General features: G+C 38.0%; 1 protein-coding gene across 6 annotated transcripts in view; it reads right to left on the reverse strand.

Moving 5' to 3' along the window:
• Positions 1-4,231: 4,231 nt before the first annotated feature.
• LOC129657828 (cytochrome c oxidase subunit 7B2, mitochondrial) overlaps positions 4,232-23,110 on the reverse strand; it is a 141,371-nt gene continuing 122,492 nt past the window's right edge. For all 6 annotated transcript variants that reach the window (XM_055588474.1, XM_055588469.1, XM_055588470.1 and 3 more), the window contains one exon: positions 4,232-4,648. In XM_055588474.1, the coding sequence (XP_055444449.1) occupies positions 4,350-4,586 (237 nt within the window). In that variant the 5' untranslated portion in view covers positions 4,587-4,648 and the 3' untranslated portion in view covers positions 4,232-4,349. The remainder of the gene's footprint in view (positions 4,649-23,110) is intronic.

A 23,110-nucleotide genomic window follows, 5' to 3' on the forward strand; every position in this document is an offset into this window, starting at 1 on the left:
GCAGAGGAACCAGAGATCAAATTGCCAATATCCGCTGGATCATCGAAAAAAGAAGAGTTGCAGAAAAATATCTATTTCTGCACACTGTGCCAAAGCCTTTGACTGTGTGCATCACAACAAACTGTGGGAAATTCTCAAAGAGATGGGAATACCAGACCACCTGACCTGCCTCTTGAAAAACCTATATGGAGGTCAGGAAGCAACAGTTAGAACTGGGCATGGAACAAGAGACTGGTTCCAAAGAGGAAAAGGAGTACTTCAAGGCTGTATATTGTCACCCTGCTTATTTAACTTATATGCAGAGTACATCATGAGAAACACTGGGCTGGATGAAGCACAAGGTGGAATCAAGATTGCTGGGAGAAATATCAATAACCTCAGATGTGCAGATGACACCACCCTTATGGCAGAAAGTGAAGAAAAACTAAAGAGACTCTTGATGAAAGTGAAAGAGGAGAGTGAAAAAGTTGGCTTAAAGCTCAACATTCAGAAAACTAAGATCATGGCATCTGATCCCATCACTTCATGGCAAATAGATGGGCAAAGAGCGGAAACAATGGCTGACTTTATTTTTCTGGGCTCTAAAATCACTGCAAACGGTGATTGCAGCCATGAAATTAAAAGACGCTTACTCCTTGGAAGGAAAGTTATGACCAACCTAGATAGCAACCTAGATAGCAAAGCAGAGTCATTACTTTGCCAACAAAGGTCCATGTAGTCAAGGCTATTGTTTTTCCAGTGGTCATCTATAAATGTGAGAGTTGGACTATAAAGAAAGCTGAGCACCAAAGCATTGATGCTTTTGAACTGTGGTGCTGGAGAAGACTCTTGAGAGAGTCCCTTGGACTGCAAGGAGATCCAACAAGTCCATCCTAAAGGAAATCAGTCCTGGGTATTCATTGGAGGGACTGATGTTGAAGCTGAAACTCCAATACTTTGGCCACCTGATGCGAAGAGCTGACTCATTTGAAAAGACCCTGATCTAGGAAAGATTGAGGGCAGGAGAGGAGAACTGGTCGACAAGAGGAGATGGTTGGATGGCATTACCAACTCAATGGATATGGGTTTGGGTGGACCCCGGGAGTTGGTGATGGACAGGGAGGCCTGGCGTGCTGTGGTTCATGGGGTTGCTAAGGGTCGGACATGACTGAGCGACTGAATTGAACTGAAGTGGCCCTGCACTGTGGCAGCTTGCGTATGCTGTTACTGATCTTCTGGCTTGATTGATAAGAAACAGCTCCTGGGCCTGTAACTGCTTAAATGCCTGTTTTTCTCCAGCTCTTTTGAGTCCTGAGCCAGGTGAATGTGCAGTTCCACTGTGAAGGGCTCTAGCTTCTCCCATAAGGCATCCTTTTCATCTCAATTAAGAGACAGTAAGAAAGAGGCACAGTTTCCAGTTAATAGCCGTGGTTCCAGTGCACCCTTCTCAATTCCTGTTGGCCCCAGCACTCCCTTTATTGATGTTCAGCTTTCCTCCTTTACTGAGAACTTGTTCAGTACCAAAGACAACAGCCTTGTAAAAACTTCTCTTCTAGCTCTCGAGTCTATACTATTCACACTGCTTCTGTCTCTCTGATTCAATCCTGACTGATATAATCATTAATAGTATGAAGAATATACAAAATTTTCTGCATGATTAAGGTAAATAATTTAAAAAATGGCAAAAAGGAACATATAGAAAGTTCATATACACAAAAAAAATCCCAAACACAAAAAGCTAACACAAGATGTTTGACCTCATAAATTATCAGGAAAACAAAGTATGAGCTATGATTTCATGTTCATCAAAGTAGAAAATATTAAAATGTATGAAAACTCTTTAAGAGTGAGTTTGGATGTGAAACAAGAAGTTGTACATATCATTGCTTAGGGATGATTTGGGAGAATGGCGTTGAAATATGTATAATATCATGTATGAAAGGAGTCGCCAGTCCAGGTTCGATGCACGATACTGGATGCTTGGGGCTGGTGCACTGGGACGACCCAGAGGGATGGTATGGGGAGGGAGGAAGGAGGAGGGTTCAGGATGGGGAACACATGTATACCTGTGGCAGATTCATTTTGATATATGGCAAAACCAATATTGTAAAGTTAAATAAAATAAAAATTTTAAAAAAAAGAATGTAAACTAACCACTTTGGGGAATAACTTAGTAATACTAACAGAACTGAAAATGGGCATTCCTCAAAGACCTATAAATAACACACCTCGGAAAGATTCTAGAAAACCCTCAAATAGTAATAATAGGGAGGAATGTGTCCTTTATCCAGAGAATAATGATACGAATATGTATTTGAGCTTGAGAACAGTACACTTACCTTGAAATTGATTATCCAGAAGTAGGAGGTGGTCTAGTCACTCTAGTAAGAGACAGACAGTCTCTCTCATAAGAGCTCCAGTGATCCTTGCCTCCCCTTTTGCAGGGCCTTGATTTAGTGTTTCACTTCTAATAAACAAAATATGGTGCAGGTGATGGAATGTTACTTGCAAGATTAGGTTACAAAAAGACTGAAGCTCTGTCCTGTACACCCTCTCTTATTCTGTTACATTATAAGCTCTATGGAGAGACCGACATGACAAGAAACTGATGTGTCCAGCCACAATCCAGTCAGGCCTGACTAGTCAACAGCCATGTGAGTGACTTTGGATATGGATCCTCCCTCAGTTTGTCTTAAAATAATAGCAGCCCTGTCTGATACTTTGAAGAAGTCCTGGACCTGAGATATCCAGCTAGGTCATACCCAGATTCTTGACCCACAGCAACTGTGAGATAATAAATGTTTGTCGTTTCAAATCACTAAATTTTAAGGCACTTTGTAAAGTAGCAACAGATACTAATAAAATCTCCAGTAATCACTGCAAACCCACCGTGGTAAACAAATGTATTATTTTCAGACTAAGAAGGACAACTGTGAATTATCTCAAATCAGTCATTAATTCATTAATTCAACCAGTAATTACTGAAGACCTAATTTATCAGGCCCTGTTGTAGGGATAAAGTTATGAAAAAAAACAATACACAGACAATAAATAATAAAATATATCCTGTGTGTCAGATGATGAAAATCCTATAGAGAAAAATAAAGCAAGTAGACAGGATAAACAAAGCTTGGTCTAAGCAGGGTTTGCAATTTTCAAAAGTGTAGTCAGAGACCTTCTCTGAAAAGACAGTATGCAAACAAAACCAAGAAAATGTGTGATGGAGTGAGTCATACAGGGTCTGGAGGAAATGCATTCCAGGAAGAGAGAAGAGCAAATGAAGAAGTCTTGATGCAGGGGTGAAACTGAGCAGTGCAGCATCGAAGGGTTCTGGGTACTCTGGAGGGAAGGGGGAGCTGCAGGGTTTTGAAGAAAGGAGTAAAATCACTGTGTTCTGCTTTGTCGCTCAGTAATGTCTGACTCTTTGTGACCCCATGGTCTGCAGCCTGCCAGGTTCCTCCATCCATGGGGATTCTCCAGGCAAGAATATTGGAGTAGGTTGCCATGCCCTCCTCCAGGAGAGATTCTTGACCCAGGGATTGAACCCAGGTCTCCTGCACTGAAGACAGATTCTTTACTGTCTGAGCCACCATGGAAGCCCAACTAGACTAATGTTTTAAAATGATCATTCTTGCTGTTGTCCTTAAAATAGTGTGTGACCGGGTTGGGGGGTGTGGGGCAGGCTTGGGGGTCATCAAGTGTAAAGAAAAGGAGACAGGCTAGGAAGTTTTTATAATAATCCAGTCAAAGTATGTTGGTTCAGATCGGGGAAGGAAAAATGGTCAATTATGAATTGTTTTAAAGTAAGACTTAATAGGATTTGCCAGACAAAAATTTGTAAAATTTGTAAAGTGTATGTGTGTGCTCAGATACTCATTCATGTCCTACTCTTTTGCGACCCCATGGACTGTAGCCCAGCAGGCTTCTCTGTCCATGACATTCTTCTGGCAAGAATATGGGAGTGGGTTGCCATTTCTTCCTCCAGGGATCTTCCAGACTCAGGGATGAAACCCAAGTCTCCTGCAGCTCCTGGATTTGGCAGGGAGATTCTTTACCACTAGTGCCACCTGGGAAGCCCCTTTGTAAAGTACCTATGTATGTATATCTGCTGAAGGATATGTAAATTATTAAACCAGAAAAGTACATGTTTCATTAATTCTACTTTCAAATATTTATTCTTCATAATGCCCTGGAATCTATACATACCACTACTGCCTTGCTTTCACGCACAATAATGACTATTTTCAATGACTTTTCAACAGTTTCACATGCATTTTATTTCTTCAATTATGCTATAGTTTAATGAGCAGCAGAGTGCTTAAAGAACAAGTTGACCTTGAAACAATTCTGTTTTACAGTAACTGTGATGGCTACTCTTCATTCCACTCTTGTGGGGTGACTCTGCCAACAGGGGAACGGCCCCACTCTATGCCAATCTGTGTGACTAGAAATACCCATGTAACAAGACAGAAAGAGGTTCCACTGGCTAGTAGGATATCACCATATTTGTCATGAAAATCTGGTGAGTGTTTCGAGTGACTCTGTCTAATTTGTTGAATCCTTCGGATCCTGAGACTACTTAGTGCATTTCTGACCAAGGGAAACATCGTGAAGGTATGACAGAATTGAAGTTGATTGAAGCTGCTGGTCTATATCCTTGTGAAGAAACCTGCAAAAACAAAAAATGGGCAATGACATCTGACCTACATTTAGTTCTTCCCAGTTTGAAGGTTTTACCCACACCATCTCCTGCAGTGTGGTCAGGCAGCTGAGTTTTCATGATGTCTGGATCTGAGTCTTAGCTCTGCCACTGACCAGCTATATGAACTTGGGCAGTTCATATAGTTCTTTTTGCCTTAATTTCTTCAATGGCAAACTGAGACAAAAATGTCCAGCTGATAAAATGGCTTAGATTTCCAACATGCCACACTAGCCCAATGACCTGCCTATGTCTACAGTAAAACTCTAATTTCAGTCAGAATTACAAGGCATTCACAAGTATGTCATATCTTTTTCCTGCTCCTTTCTTCCCTTCGAAACCTCCTCCTCATTTCTTCTCCTCTACCTGTAATTTTTGCCTTGCACTTTCCTACAGGGCAACTTCTATTTACCTTAAATCCTGGTCTAAAAGCCATCGGTTCTATGAAGTCTTCTTGAAACCCCTCTAGGCTGAACAAGCCCTTCTTCTCTGGGCTTCTACACTTCTTACAACCCTTCTTTCATACCATCTGGCATGATGCATTGGTTTAATCATTTTTAAAAACACACTTATTATTCAGCCATTAAAAAGAATACATTTGAATCAGTTCTAATGAGGTGGATGAAACTGGAGCCTATTATACACAGTGAAGTAAGCCAGAAAGAAAAACACCAATACAGTATACTAACGCATATATATGGAATTTAGAAAGATGGTAACAATAACCCTGTGTACGAGACAGCAAAAGAGACACTGATGTATAGAACAGTCTTATGGACTCTGTGGGAGAGGGAGAGGGTGGGAAGATTTGGGAGAATGGCATTGAAACATGTAAAATATCATGTATGAAATGAGATGCCAGTCCAGGTTCGATGCACGATACTGGATGCTTGGGGCTGGTGCACTGGGACGACCCAGAGGGATGGAATGGGGAGGGAGGAGGGAGGAGGGTTCAGGATGGGGAACACATGTATACCTGTGGTGGATTCATTTTGATATTTGGCAAATCTAATACAGTTATGTTAAGTTTAAAAATAAAATAAAATTAAAAAAAAAATAAAAAAAAATAAAAACACACTTAATTTCTTTAGTTTTAGATTCACAAAAAATTGAATAGAAAGTATAAAGTCTCCATATAACCCTGTGCCTTTACCATCCTGCACCAGCATAGCACATTTGTTATATTTGTTGCAATGAACCTTCAGTCCTTTATCATATATGTCTTTTGCAAATATTTTCTTCCAGCCTATGGCTTGTCTTGTCATTCTCTTAAAGAATTATCTTTATATTCTCCTCCAGTAATCTGAAAATCTTCAAGAACAAAGAATGTAATTTTGCATACCCAGTAGCTGACATGAAAATTAAGAAAGAACATTTTTGAGTCAATCTGAAATATAAATGAACATTGGTATTCTCATAAGAAGTTAAAACCAACTGAGAACAAAACCCCAAATCATGAAATCAGATGTACATGACCATAATAGCCCTAATAATTCTAATTTTTCAAACAGATAGTTACACTGAACAAGAGATATAGGAGCAGAAACGCATGGAGGAGTCCCTCCTATTAATTTCTCTTCTCTGTGCAAGCTGTCAAACAGTGCTCAGTCTCTAGCAATGACATACGTTAACTGAACCCCAAATGCAGGCAACATGGATACAAAAGGGCCTGAGGTCAGTACTTGTGAACTTTTAACTGTTCACTGAGATTTTCCAACTCAAATTATTTTATTCCCAACTTAGAAAACAAGACCCTAAGGTTCTCTTTTATTTCCTACCAGATGGTAAAGTGGTACTCTTCGTGACTGTGACAAACAGGGTAAAAACAGAACCAAATGCATTTCCTCTGATGTTTCAAGCATTCATAGCTTTTTTTTTTTTTTTTTCTGTTAGTCATGACTCTCTTCACCAAAAAGCACTGCAGTTTTAATCTGAGTGGCGTTCAGAGAGTTGGTTGAAGGTGAAATGGATCAGAGTATGACAGGTGCAGCCTTAATCCAATACAAAAGCCGCTTGTGCCACAGAGCTTTCAGTCTCTAAGAAGGCATGGAACCAGAGAATAATTCGTGATAATAGGCATCTCCTGTGGGTCATCAACTCATGCCTGCTGCTTTATGACAAATTGGTTTCATTATTCCTATCCTCTCAGTGTTAAGTTGAAACTCAAATACTTTGTCTCTAGTGACCCTTGGTTGCATCTCTTTGCTGCTTAGTTCATCCTTTGGCTATCACCAGATCTGTGAAACTTTTTTCCATCTAGTCTGAATTTTCTTGTACCAATAAGTGTCCATTATTAAGAATTTCATATTAGGAATGCTTTCTGTAGCTTTATGTAGTTACAGTCATTTCATTCTATAATAAAAAAACTGCCACCTTTTCATTCTTTTTTTGTTTTTCCTTGTAAGCATCAGCTAAATCAGAATCAGTTGCTTTCATATCTACCTTTGATCTATTTTTGTTTATAAAACACATGTAAGAGGTGGGAACCTACTGATTAGAGAAATTTTCCATCTTGCTGAACTCCACATGACTTACTTTTACAATAAATTTTGTGTTATCTAAGAGCCTTAAGTCTATTACCCAAAGAACTGAAGCTATAGATTCTCATAACTGTATGAAAGCATAAAAAAGGAAAATTCAATAATACAATGCCGGTAAAGAGAATGCTTCTCAAAGTAGATGCTTTTTGATGAAAATGGACTACAAAGAGAAGGAAGAAGACAGATTTTTCTAGGTAATAAGAACAAAGTAGAGGTTCTCTCATGCCTGTGGCAATAAAAGAAAAAAAATATGTTCTGAATAAATATAAATAGTTAAAGCGAGTGAGGTATCCTGTGAGGATGAAAAGGAAAGATGGATTGTCCCATCTATTTTATACAGTAAAGCAGAAGCACAGTGCAGGAAAAAATAACTAATAGTGGTCCTCAATCTAACTGTAATAAGGAGGTATATAAATTTGAAACCTCACTGGTAACAGTAACAATTTTAAATACATACAGCCCATAAAAAGAAGTAAAGCAATAACATAGGAAAGAAACGAACATTTATTGCATATATGCCTGTTTGCCAAATATTATGCCAAAATTTTGCACATCTGCAAAAAGAGTGTGAGATGGTGATTATCTCCATCTTACACACAAGAATAAATGACAGGGCAAGATGTGAAATCAAGTCCTTTGATTTTAAATACTGTGCATTTTCAACTATGCCATGTTTTCTTAAAGTACATTCAATTCTGAGCATTGGAAACAAACATACATACAAAGAAACAAAAGCTAGCCTGGTTACCAGAGATGGGTCTTCAGTTTAAAATGGGTCACTTCAGCTTACTATACATACATACATACATGCATGCATGTATTTCTGGAGTGATTCCTGGTATGACAGGACCTGGGCTAGTGGCACCATCCCTACTCTTATTGTAGCTCTGATAGAGGGAGGTGATGGACAGAGCACTGTCACAAGGGAGGAGACAGTTTAGGGAAGGTCACTGGGTACCCTTAATCCACAGAGGAGAGGTACATTTCACCCTGGGGTTCTAGAAATGGTTTTAGAGGAAAAGATATCTAGGCTTGATCTGAACGATGATTAAGAAACATAAAAAACAAAACTGGTAGGGAAAAAATGTAGACCAAGTACCACAAGCAAAAGCACAGAGGTGAAATAGTATTGGAGCAAGGCAGTCTGATGAGCTCTGTAACACTAAGTAATAAGTACTAAAACAGCAAATACCATGGATGAGCCTGGAGGGATGAAAAAAGAACAGCAGTGGATACTGAAGACTTTACATGCCTTGCTGCGGCATCTGGACTCAATTCTATAGGTCAGTCTTTCCCATTGTTGAGGAAACAGTGCTCAAACACAAAGCCTTTCCTGTAATTTACAAGAATTCTTAATTCTGTGATTTTTCCCTTTATAATAATACAATATAAATAAATACAAGAAAATAATATGAGAACTGGCTGATGTATCAATTTCTAGTACCTGTGTTTATCCTTGTTTTGCATTTCAATTGCACTAGTGTATATTTATCTGTCCTGGGCTAATATGAAAAGAATAGAGGCAGGTTTTATATTTAAATAATACACTGATTTCAGGGACAGAATAAAGAATTAGATGAACAGAGTCACACCACAGCTTACCATATAGCACAGGCACTTGAAAATAACGAACACAAGGCCACTGAAAGCAATGTTTTAGTTTCAAGACAATATTAACTGTCTTACTGAGTTATATTGCAAATTTGAATTTTCTTGGTTGAATAGTTTGGTTCATTTTTAATTTGAAAATTTGTTTTGGTTTCATAGTTGTGTTAAACATAAAGAAGAATTTGATTTTATGTTTATACATAAATACATGTGATATTACAATCAAATAATTTAAGCAGATATCAGCTGAGATAAAATGATTTCTTTCCTCTTTATAAAGATTCCATATGTAATCCACAATTGAGAAACATTCTATTGATGGGGAGAAACTACCTATTGGTTTAATCAGGAAAATTTTAAGGTGGGGGAAAATCTGGAGGAAAAAGCACTTTACAAATTAGACTAGGTGAAAAAATGGTAAGAAAACAGCAAAAGTGGCAGAAAAGTTAAGAGGTTAGTTAAGTGTTTCTTTCAATGGTTTACTAAAAGGATGATGAATATCTGAATTAAGTACTGACGACAGAGAGGAGATAAAATTGAGACATATTAGGGAAAAAAATCATATTGATTTGAAAATAAGTTACTCTAAGTAAATTTGTATTCTATTCACTTTAGCCTTTAGGTTAAGATTATGCCCCAAACTGTCTCAATTTCTGTTAAAACTCAGCAGACATTGACACTGTAGCTTTTAGCTGATCCCCTGGAATTAGAATTTGGGTGATCTAGATACAGAATGCAGAAAGGTCAAAGCAAACATAATTGAGGTGTACTAGGAATGACAGGTCTAGATATTTGAGTAGACGAAAGAGGAAGAATCCTAAAAGGATTTTACTGTATCGTCCTAAAATAAAAAAAAAAAAAAAAAAAGAAGACGAATTTCACCCAGCCTAAGAATAGCCTGACATGGGTCAATAAATGACCTGCTTAACTTTGGTATAAGACTTTCTATCTAATTTCAGGAAGAAAATTGGAAACTGTATCCTACTTCTCAAATGTGCCCAGATAGGACTATTAAGTATCTCAAAGGGAGATAATGCTCAAGAAGCAATTAATACCAGGGTTTCCCCATTTGGACACTATTGACACTGTGGTCCACGTAATTCTTTGCTGTAGGAGGATGTCTTGTGTGTGGCAGTGTGTTTAGTAGCATCTCTGTCTCTATACACTACATACGAGTAGTACCTCTTTTTCTTTAGCTGTGACATTGCCAAATGTCACCTGTGGGGCAAAATCATTCTTGAGAACCACTGTCGTATGCAGAGTCAAGTGTCTTCCATCACTACTGTCACAGTCTTCTAAATAGCACTGTTCTATTCAATAAAGAAGGCTTAAATTATAAGAAAATACATTTTCTACTATGAGATGCATGTAAGTTGCCCATCACAACTTTTTTCCTGAAATAATCTCAATTTTTCAAAATATTCTGTGCAGTATAATTTAGATGAATCATTTAATCTATCTAGGCATCTGCTTCTTCATCCATAAAATTAAAAAGTGGAACTAATTTGGCTTTTCCCAAACCCGCCTTAGTTATTTGGAATCTTCATTACAAAATGTAGATTCCTGGGCCCCATGTCAAATATATTGTAACAGAGTATCCAGGGAAGAAGCCTGAGAATCTATATTTTTGAAAACAAGTTCTCAGGAGAATCTTGTCATCAGACAAGTTTATGGAACACTGAATCAGATCATCTCTAAGGTCCTATTCAGCCCTAACACTCTAGACCTTTCCAAAGAGAAAAACATTTTAGGAAGACCATTTATTCTTTTAGGCCACTGAAAGAGTACAGCAGTAATTGAATTCACTACCACGGTAATTTAGAAAGCAGTACCTGAGTGACCTGAAAGAGTTATACGGAACCCCTGGGAATAGGTTAGTCAACGAAACATTTGGTAGCATTTAAAAACATTAAAAGCACTAGTAACACGGGTGTTCTGCTGTATAACGAATAATATTCTTTCAAAGCTAAGGCTCCTAGACTCCATTACTCAACTGCAACACTTTTATTTCCACCTTTTATTTCTACTCTTCTACTCTTCGTCAACAACTTCAGAACATTGACACAAAATAAGAAACAGTAAAAAGGTAATCGTCTTGAAATGAAAATGCACCAAATCTGCAGTGTCTTTGTTCATTTATGTATTTCTCAGAAAATTAGGCTGCTCAAGGAGGGATTAAGTATACACGATGTGGTGTCACCCATCACAATTAAGCCTTCAGCCTTTTTCTAACAGGAGATCTGGGAACCCTGCATGAAGCAGTGCCCCTGATGGAAATGTTGAACAATAGTTCTACTTCATATGTAATGATATCGCCTCCTGAGTTACTCAATCGATGGATGGTGCAGCCATTTGTTTAAGGGTGTGGATTATGTCACTTTATTAAGCCTAAAAGTGACACAAATGGATGTCACCTGAACAAACACAAAGGCAGATTACAGTGGTGGATTATTGTGCCAGGAGGGAGAAATGACAGACTGGACAACTTGCCAGCCAATGCCCTCAAATGGCAAATGGTGCTTGATGAGTGAAGGGATAGAATGTATATATTCTCCCTCAGGTACTTCTCACAGCCAAAGTGAGCAGACTATTTCTATCTTATATAGAATGCTGAAAGGATTCAATTCTATCCATCCTCAGAATAACCATAGTGTTCATTCAGGCATTTCCTTTTATGTAACTGATTACATTAATATGCTTCTCTCCTGAAGTGCCCATTATATTTTCTTTAGTCACAAAGCACTCTCAACTATCCTCATTTTCTCCCTTTCTGATAGTTACGTATAACAGAACAAAACTGTTACAGAGAGGTTGGGGGCTCTTCTCCACGCCACACTACAAGTCAATGGCATGACTGTTTTCTGTTAAACTTTATCTTCTTTTTTTATTAAACTTTAGTGGGTTGCGATTTCCTCCTCCAGGGGATCTTCCCAACCCGGGGATCAAATCCAAGTCTGCCACATTGCAGGCAGATTCTTTACTGCTGAGCCACCAGGGAAGCCCTTAAACTCTAATAGATCCAGCAAAGTTCCATGTTATTTTTACATTACGATCCATTTCAAACATTGGAAATAAGTGACCTTGTTATTTTAGGCAATGTATTAATGTCAGAAAGAAGGCTGCTGTGCTTACTCCCAAAAGATTTTATATTAAGTGCATTCCAAGGCTTGTAGGTTGTTGTAGAGTCAGGTCCAGCTAAAAGAGTCTATGGATTCAGTAAACTGAAACATCTGGAGAAATGTGTAGCATTTATCCAACTTAATCTTGGAAAGAAAAGAGTGGTTTCTTTTTAAAGAAAAAGAATGTGGTTTTAATAAATTCCAGAAACTTTGAAAATTTTATCTAGAAAATGAGCCACTGAGAGACATTAGGAACATGAGTTATGGGGTCAACGTTGCACCTTAGACATTACTCTGGTGTGGAGACGAGTTTGCAAGGGAACAATGCAAATGCTAATGATGGATGATTAGAACTTGGACAGTTCACCCAATCAAGATCTTAAAACATGCCAGTCCCTTGTTTCTGCAGTCTTCAAATTTCTGTATCCAGTCCTTTGCTCTGCAGCACTAGACCACAATTCTTTTGGTTGCAAAGGCATGTAAAGATGAGCATCCACCTCATGCCAATGGAACTCTCAGAACTTGACACAGAAACCGGAATGTGAGAATTTATTTTCTAAACTTTAAAAGAATAATATCCCAATCCAGTGACTGGAATACATAATATATCTTTTAACTTAACTTGCCTAACACTGATTTCAATAGTAAAGTGACCTTCTATCAGCATTTCCCCAAAGATATGCCTATTTCAGTATCTCTGTTTGATGCTAGTGTTATTTATTTAAACGACTTCAGTGTCATCTAAATTTGGTAAATATGCAGGTAATAAAGTCGAACTCTTTTTTACTGAAGTATTTCCCAAACCTGTATGTTGCTAATGCATACCGTGATTCTCTGAGAGGAAAGCCATGTGGAGATTTCCAAACTTAGTTGAGCCAGCATGCTTTCTTCCTCTGGAGCATATTTCCATATTAGTGTTTTCCAGAACGCACTTTGGGGAACACCAAAGGATGTCTCTGGTTCTCAATGCTGTTACATCACTGTACTCATTTTAAATGGTTTAATAGCTCCAGGAGGCATCTTGCAAACTAAATCACTTCCTTGTGGGGACTTGCAACATATGACTCAGGGAGTACAGAGTGTGTGGTAAGCCTGGTAACACTCTCAGCAATTAACTCTAGCCTTCACTATGTGACTCTGACTTCTACAGTTTTAATATTTTGTGTGTATGTTTTTCCCTATCTACCTTTTTATTCATGAAACACTCTATGAACAGAAAGATTGTATGATTCTTAAATGGCCATTAGAGTTGCATCAGTGACCCCTCTTTGCATAATGTGAAACTTTCATTTAAATCTTGAAATAAAAACGTGCAAGGTATTCCTATCTTTAAGTATTTATTCATATTCACGTAAAAGTAGAGAAAAACTAAAATATTAATATTTAACTTTTAGATATCAACCACATTTTAATTTTGAAAGTGTCTCTACTTTCATGAAAATTGTTTTCAGCTACTGGTAAAAAATTAGGGCAGTAATGGTCTATTCCAGAAGTTAATTTGGATCAAATCCACATTTAGATTGGAATATTGAGTGCTGCAGAATAATCCTTTCATCCTTGTTTCTGAAAAATCCAGATTTTATTTCCTACTTGGACTATCTCTGTCCTGCTAAACTCTGTTCAAAATATATCTGCAAATAAAACCTTTAAGAATAAGACTTTTGTTATTGCCATCACCTGGGCAACTTATGGAGCATTTGCAGAGAAATATCATTTGATGAGATAAGCACTTCACAGCCCTCAAGTAGTAACTGTGATCACTTTGCAAGTTGTTTTTTACCAGTTCTTTCAGTACAATTTATTTTTTTATTTTTGCTTTCATAAAATTTTGGAAACTTTTAACAAGATGCTGGTATTCTACTCTTTTTTCCTTTCCATTTAGAATTCATTATTTGGAAGTGAGAAAGACTTTGGTCAGAGGGGCTGACTTTAGTAAACTGATTTTTTTTTTCCCTTGCAGATGCCTCAGAAGACACAGTAAGACAGGATGCATTTTGCAAAACCTTGGGGCAGGGTGCCTGCTTTAGTGAACTGATATTTCGTTTTAGTTTTTCTTTTAAATCCTTGAGGGAAAAAGCCTAAAGAAGAAAGCAAGTCTGAGGGAGGTTACCCATCTAAGCACACGCAACAGAAATTCAGAACACAGATTCTTGTTTTGAAATCTTAAGGTTTCCAATTAGAATTCTGGTTTCAAAGAGGTTACTTTCACTTTCTTTTTCTTTAATCTAACGGAGTCTAACATTTCACAGACTAAATGGGCATTCTTAAACTAACCTGGCATAATTTAAATCATTTTGAACATTTGTTAACTTGAAAAGTAAGATTGCAAATAGGCCATAATTTGATTATACATATAATTTATGTGGGCCTCCCTTGTGGCTAAGCTGGCAAAGAGTCTGCCTGCAATGCGGGAGACCTGGGTTCGATTCCTGGGTTGAGAAGATCCCCTGGAGAAGGGAAAGGCTACCCACTCCAGAATTCTGGCCTGGAGAATTCCATGAACTCTATAGTCCATGGGTCGCAGAGAGTCAGACAGGACTGAGTGACTTTCACTTTCACAATTTATATATAGCTTAGAACCTAGCTGATGAGGATCTGTGGGCTTCTTATATAGACTATGTATTTTATCACATTCATTGAATCCAAACCATAAGATCCGAAAGACCCAGACATCACTTTAAATTGATATTTAATGCTTATAGCCAGCTTTTGGTGATTGGTCATTCATGACTTAGTACTATAAATAAATGTTGAGGAAAAACATGGGTAGAAATAGGAAGACAGAGTAGAGTAAACACAGAGATTAAACTACTTCTTTCCTGAATTCACATTCTAACTGAGGGAAAATCAAACACATGTATGTATTTTTCTAATGTAAGTGAAGTTGCTCAGTCATGTCTGACTCTTTGTGACCCCATGGACTGCAGCCCACCAGGCTCCTCCTCGGTCCATGAGATTTTCCAGGCATGAATACTGGAGTGGATTGCCATTTCCTTCCCCATGTAATGTAAGCTAGTTACAAAAGAGGCACAAAGATCAAAGTATAGAAACAGGTATGAATCCTTTGCCCTCCCTTAGATCAGGACACTGAATAAGCAATGGGATAACTGTTACCAGAAGAAGGTGGAATGCATACTGAATGGGCAAGGGCAAACCAAAACAACAAACAAAACCAAAACCAAAAATATCTCCACTATACTGAGAGAAAAATCTGATCCAAATACAAGTCCATTGGAAAGGGAGTGGAAACACAGCAATGTAGTCATTAAATGACAGGGATCCATGGACTAGATTCTCTCCAGCTTTTTCCATCTATAACATTTTATTTCTATTATCAAAAGTTTCAAATAAATATGTTGCACTGGCAGAAAGAAGTCAGTAAAAGGAGCAATTGAGACTGTGAGGATGGGAGTATGTACACTCTTCTTTCTGCCGCTTATTTACAGAACTGAAATTTTCCATTTCAAGATTTTTGCATAATGAAATGATCCTCTAGAAAATCCTAAATAGTATTATGACTATTCTATGCTTGAATATGATTCAATTAAGCTCCTATTATGTGATCGCAGCCTGCTACACACTGGAGTTACAAAAATGGATCAGAAAGGTCCATTCTTCCCAAAAACGCTCAGTGGGAAAGACAGATAATGATAAGGTTTCAATATGAAAAGTTCTATAACAGATATGATCAAGATGCTAAGCCACCAAAAAAAAAGGCATCTACGCCAGCCAAAGAGCTCAGTAAAATTTTCCTGGAGTAATGGATGAGTGAGCTAAAATTCATAAATAAGCTCAACCAGATGTAAAGGAATGGTGGTGGAAAGCTTTATTGAGGGTTTTTCTCCAACTAGCAAAACTAAAATTTAGTTTTCAAACATTTCCTCTTTAAAGGTGATCTTCAGGTCTGATCATGTACAGATTAAGAGGATCTCCTTTAATGTCAAATTTATAACAACAGCACTGGTAATGGGAGCACATAAACATCATATCGGAATGAAGCTCCTTCTGACTTTTTGCCAATTCTATAATACATTTTCATCTAGACTGAATATCATATTGTAATCATCATAAAAACTTGTTAATGTTCCTGAGAAATAATAGCAGATAAGCCTGAGAGACTTGAGAACAAATACAGGCAATTTATAAGACTGGACAGACACAAAATAATTAGAATTAAGATTGTGAGAATCTAATTGTGCTCTGAATTAATAATATCCAAAGTGAAGCAAGCTCCTGCTTTTACTTCATAGTTCATGATTTTACAGGGTCACCTATAACTTCATAATTTATATTAAAGAGCCAGAAAGAATAACTAAGAAAATCTTGCAATTGATACCGGGATAATAAATGATAGCCATGTTTCATAGGCACTTGCTTCATCCAGGACTGAATTTAAGCTAGATTGTGAAGGTATTCCCTTTGAGTATGCCTAACATCCAAAGTCACACATTAGGTGAGTGCCTACAAATGGTATTTGTCAAAATATGGGGAAAATCCAAAATTACTGATACAACATACACCCAGCAGCTAGATGATGCTGGGGATTTCCTACATAAAACATTCATTTATTTGACTGTAGAAAACAGTCCCAGAACAACAACAAAATGTGCTATGCTTAGTTCCTCAGTCATGTCCAAGTCTTTCTGATCCCACAGACTATAGATCGCCAGGCTCCTCTGACCATGGGGATTCTCCAGGCAAGAATACTGGAGTGGGTTGCCACGCTGTCCTCCAAGGGATCTTCCCAACCCAGGGATTGAACCTAGGTCTCCCACATTGCAGGAAGATTATTTACTGTCTGAGTCACCAGGGAAGCCTTAAGCCAAAACAGCGATTTACATTATGTGAACTGTAGATATATGTGAAGGGCTTCCAAGGTGGTGCTGTGGTGTGCTGTGCTTTAGTGGTTCAGTTGTATCCAACTCTTCGTGACCCCGTGGGTTGTTAGCCTGCCAGGCTGCTCTATCCACGGAATCCTCCAGGCAAGAATACTGGAATGGGTAGCCATTCACTTCTCCAGGGGATGTTCCCAACCCAGGGATCAAACCCAGGTCTCCCACATTGCAGGTGGATTCTTTACAGTCTGAGCCAACAGGGAAGCCCACCTGCCAATGCAGGAGACATAAGCAATGTGGGTTCGATCTCCGGGTCAGGAAGATCCCCTGGAGGAGGGCATGGCAACCCACTCCAGTATTCTTGCCTGGAGAGTCCCATGGACATAGGAGCCTGATGGGCTACAGTCCATAGGGTTGCACAAAGTTGGACATGACTGAAGCAACTTAGCATACATGCATGCACACAATGTAAGAATGTATAGAAGGACACAATTCCATGGAAGAGAGATCTAGTTTCAAACAATTAATGAACCCTGAGAATTTCCTGAGTTTCCAGTTTTTTTCCCTTGCACCCCATCTGGTTTCCCCTCATTCAATATAAATAGATATTACAAAGAGCAATAATGGCTCTTCTGTCTCTAAAATGATATAGTAAATCCCTTTTCTTGACTTTTCTGCTACAATAAAATCCAACAATGCACCCCTCTTCTGAATCCCTTCTCTTCCATTAGCTTCTATAATCTCTCTTAAGTTTTCTATTTCTATGGTTATTTCTTCTTTACAAACTTGTTGTTCTCTAATAAGTCCTTTGTGAAGAAGTACTTCAAGAATATATATGCTTTCTCTCTCGCTAGGTACTCCTAGGCACACTAATAAACATACCATCAATGTGCAATTAGATGACTCCCAAATTATGTCTCCACATATAAGCTATCTTCTTAGATACAGGGCAATACATTAAACTGCCTTCTTAACATCTATCCTAAGATAATTCTAATTCAAAGATATTATGAAATAATCCAAAATAATTTGATGTCTACAAAATCAACAGGTGTAAGTGTATTTATTCCCTTCCATACTCAAACCTGGTCTTTATTAGTGCTTCCTAACCTAGCAAAGATTACTTCCACACATGTGGTGGAGTAACTTAAAACTTACAAATGATTCTTGACACCTTCAACTCCCTTGAAACATTTAATACAGCACTGGATTCTTTTACAGTTTCATCCTAAAAACATCTCAAATCCATTAATTTTTTTCTATCCAAACTGCCTCTATCATAGCTCAACTTTTCTTCATAAATGGTGAATGATTTCCATAAATGGTGTTTCTACAATGCCTCTGCCATCCCACATTCTCTATCTATCCTCCCAACTGCTCATAAGTGATTTCTTTTTGCTTGAGATTTTTGTGATTTTGTCTCCCCCAGTTTTATTGAAGTATAAATGACATATGGCATTGCATACATTTAAGTTACATAGTGTGACAATTTGATGTATGTATACTTTGCGAAATGAACTACAACAATGAAGGTTGTTAACACATCCATCACCTCACATAGTTGTCATTGTGTATGTGTGAGAGAGAGGGAGAGAGACAGGAAAAGAGAGAGATGAGGGCATTTAAGATCTACTTTCAAATTTCAGCTTTACAGTACAGAATTGTTAGTATACACAAGCTATCAATTAGAGTTTCAAAACTGTGGCGGATTCATTTTGATATTTGGCAAAACTAATACAGTTATGTAAAGTTTAAAAATAAAATAAAATTTTAAAAAAACTTATAAATGGAAATTTGCATCCTTGAATACACCTCTCAATTTCCCCCATCCCCTGTGCCTAACAACTACCAATCTACTCTCTGCTGCTATGAGTTCAGTTGTGTTTGTGTGTTTTTTCCAGTTTCCACTTATAAATAAAATTATGGAGTATTTGTTTTTCTCTCTCTGACTTTTTCATTCAGCATAATGCAGTCTAGGTTAATCCATGTTGGCCCAAATGGCAGAATTTCCTTTTTTGTTATAGCTGAACATATGCCACATTTTACTTACCTATTAATTTGTCAACAGAAGGATTATTTCCACATTTTTGGCTATTGTGAATAATGCTACAATAAACATAGGGGTACAAATATCTCTTCAAAACACAAATTTTGTTTCCTTTGGATGTATACCTAGAAATGGGATTTACTGGATCATATAATATTTCTATTTTTATTTTTTGAGGAAACTCTATAGTGTTTTCCAACCCCATTTATATTCCCACCATCAGTGCACCAGTGTTCCCTTTTCTCCGTATCTTCCAAGACACTTGGTATCTGCTGCCTTTTTGATGCTAGGCATCAAATGATGATGTTAGGATGCTGCCATCCTAACACGGGGCTTCCCTTGTGGCTCAGACGGTAAAGCATCTGCTTACAATGCAGGAGATCTGGGTTCGATCCCTGGGTCAGGAAGATCCCCTGGAGAAGGCAATGGCATCCCACTCCAGTACTCTTGCCTGGAAAATCCCATGGATGGAGGAGCCAGGTGGGCTGCAGTCCATGGGATCGCTAAGAGTCGGACACGACTGAGCAACTTCACTTTCACTTTGCACTTTCATGCACTGGAGAAGGAAATGGCAACCCACTCCAGTGTTCTTGCCTGGAGAATCCCAGGGACGGGGGAGCCTGGTGGGCTGCCGTCTATGGGGTTGCAGAGTCTGACATGACTGAAGTGACTTAGCACCAGTACTCTCGCCTGGCAAATACATATTGATGGAAAATCCCATGGATGGAGAATCCTGGTAGGCTACAGTCCATGGGGTCGCAAAGAGTCAGACACGACTGAGCGACTTCGCTCTCATCCTAACATATGTGAGGTGATATTTCATTGTGGTTTTGATTTGCATTTTCCTGAGTAGCGACCTTGAACACGTTTTCATGTACCTACTGACCATCTGTACATCTTCTTTGGGTAAATGTCTTTTCCGATTCTTTGCCCATTTTTTAACTGGGTTATTTATTTGCTATTGAATTGCATAAATTCTTTATATATCCTGTATATTAATCCCTTATCCTGTATATTGTCTCTTATATATATATATATCCCTTAGATATATGGTTCTCAAATATTTTTCTCCCATTCCACAACTAGCCTTTTCATTTTGTTCCTTTTGCTTTACAGAATCTTTTTACTTTGATATAGCTCTATTTTTTTTGTTGTTGTTGCTGTTGCCTGTGGCTTGGTCTCAAAATTTAAAAAATCATTGCCAAGACCAACAACTTGGAGCTTCTTCCATATGTTTTCTTATAGGAGAGTTTCATGATTTCAGGTCTTACACTTAAGTCTGTAATCCATTTCATGTTAAATTTTACGAGTGATATAAAATAGGGTTCTAGTTTAATTCTTTAGCATGTGAATATACAATTTTCCCAATACCATTTATTGAAGAGATTATCTTTTCCCCAGTGTGTGTTTTTTGTGCTCTTGTTAAAATTATTTGACCATATATGCATAGGTATATTTCTGGCTTCTCTGCTCAGTTCCCCTGGTCTTATGTGTCTGTTTTTATGCCAGTACATATTGTTTTGATTACTATAGGTTTATAATACAGTTCGAAATAAGTGAGTGTGATGCATCCAGTTTTGTTCTTTCTCAAGATTGCTTTTGGTAATTATGGTCCTGATAGTTCCATAAAAATTTTAAGATTATTTTTCTATTTTTTTGAAAAATACTATTGGTATTTGGGAAAATTGCATAGACTATATATATCACTTGGTAGTGTGGACATTTTTATAATATTAAGTTCTTCCAATCCATAAATATGTGATATCTTTCATCTGTGTCTCCCTCAATTTCTTTCATCACTGTCACAGTTTTCAGAGGTCTTTCACCTCTTTAGTTAAATTTATTTCTAGATATTTTATTGTTTTTAACGATATTATAAATGGAATTGTTTTATTTCTTTTACAGATAGTTCATTATTAATATATAGAAATGTAATTTATTTTTGTATGTTGATTTCATATTCTGCAACTTTACTGAAAAAAAAATTAGGGGGGATTCCACAGAATTTTCTACACGAAGTACCATGTTATCTGAAAATAGAAACAATTTTACTTCTTGGTTTCCAACTTGTGCCTTTAATTTATTTACATTTCCTGTCAGATTGCTTTGGCTAGGACTTCTAATACTATGTTAAATAAAAGTGGCAAAAGAGTGCACCCTTGAATTGTTCCTGATCATGGAGGAAAAACTTTCAGCTTTTCACCTTTGAGTATGATAGTTGTGGGCTTCTCATACATGGTCTCTATTATTTTGAGAAAGTTATGACCAACCTAGATGGCATATTAAAAAGCAGAGACATTACTTTGCCAACAAAGGTCCATCTAGTCAAGGCTATGGTTTTTCCAGTGGTCATGTATGGATGTGAGAGTTGGACTGTGAAGAAAGCTGAGTGCTGAAGAATTGATGCTTTTGAACTGTGGTGTTGGAGAAGACTCTTGAGAGTCCCTTGGACTGCAAGGAGATCCAACTAGTCCATTCTAAAGGAGATCAGTGCTGGGTGTTCACTGGAAGGACTGATGCTAAAGCTGAAACTGCAATAGTTTGGCCACCTCATGCGAAGAGTTGACTCCTACGAGACAGCAAAAGAGACACTGATGTATAGAACAGTCTTATGGACTCTGTGGGAGAGGGAGAGGGTGGGAAGATTTGGGAGAATGGCATTGAAACGTAAAATAACATGTATGAAATGAGTTGCCAGTCCAGGTTCAATGCACGATACTGGATGCTTGGGGCTGGTGCACTGGGACGACCCAGAGGGATGGAATGGGGAGGGAGGAGGGAGGAGGGTTCAGGATGGGGAACACATGTATACCTGTGGCGGATTCATTTTGATATTTGGCAAATCTAATACAGTTATGTTAAGTTTAAAAATAAAATAAAATTAAAAAAAAAAAAAAAAGGAAAAGACTCTGATGCTGGAAGGGATTGGGGGCAGGAGGAGAAGGGGACGACAGAGGATGAGATGGCTGGATGGCATCAACGACTCGAAGGACATGAATTTGAGGAAACTCCGGGAGTTGGTGATGGACAGGGAGGCCTGGAGTGCTGCGATTCATGGGGTTGCAGGGAGTCAGACCCGACTGAGAGACTGAATTGAACTGATGCTATACTCAATTTTTTGAGAGTTTTTGTCATAAAATGATTTCAAATTTTGTCAAATGCTTTTTATGCATCTATTGAGGTGATCATATGATTTTCATCTTTCATTTTGTTAATGTTCTGTATCACATTTTTTTGACTTGTATATGTTGAACCCTCCTTCACAATCTTCTAAAAGCAGAAACATGACTGTATCACATCCACACTGACAAATCTTTTATTAGACTCTCAGATGACTTACTTTTGAAACGTTTAAATAAAAATAGTATAATATATATGTAAATAATTTAACCTCAGTTTATATCCTTGGGGATGTTAGCATTTGAATTTTATTAATCAGAAATGCATGGGCTTCCTAGGTGGCACTAGTGGTAAAGAATTCACCTGCCAATACAGGGGACATAAGACACATGGGTTTGATCCCTGGGTTGCAAAGATTCCCTGGGGGAGGACATGGCAATCTGCTCCAGTATTCTCGCCTGGAAAATCCCATGGACAGAGGAGCCTGGCAGGCTATACAGTCCATAGGGTCACAAAGAGTCATACACGACAGAAGTGGCTTAGCATGCATGCAGTCAGAAATGTACATTTCAGGAATAATTACATATGCACCCAGCACATAACCATAGAAATATATATCAGAGGGCTTATTTAGAATAAAATATATTAGAAATAATTTTTCAATGAAAATATGAGTTAGACAGTGACTGCTGCCATGAAATTAAAAGACACTTGCTCCTAAAAAAAGGTATGACAAACCCAGACAGTGTATTAAAAAGCAGAGTCATCACTTTGCCAACAAAGGCCTGCAGAGTCAAAGCTATAGTTTTCCCAGTAGTCATGTACAGATGTGAGACTTGGACCAGAAAGAAGGCTGAGTGCCAAAGAATTAATGCTTTTGAACTGTGCTACTGGAGAAGACTCTTGAGAATCCTTTGGACAGCAAGGAGATCAAACCAGTCAACCTTAAAGGAGACCAACCCTGATTACTCATTGGAAGGACTGATGCTGAAGCTAAAGTTCCAATACTTTGGTCACCTGATGGCGAAGAACTTACTCATTGGAAAAGAACCTGATGCTGGGAAAGATGGAGGGCAGGAGGAGAAGGGGGTGATACAAGGTGAGATGGTTGGATAGAATAACCGACTCAATGGACATGAGTTTGAGTAAACTCCAGGAGATGG

Source organism: Bubalus kerabau, chromosome 7 (assembly GCF_029407905.1).
Source record: "Bubalus kerabau isolate K-KA32 ecotype Philippines breed swamp buffalo chromosome 7, PCC_UOA_SB_1v2, whole genome shotgun sequence".
NCBI classification, from domain to species: Eukaryota; Metazoa; Chordata; class Mammalia; order Artiodactyla; family Bovidae; genus Bubalus; species Bubalus kerabau.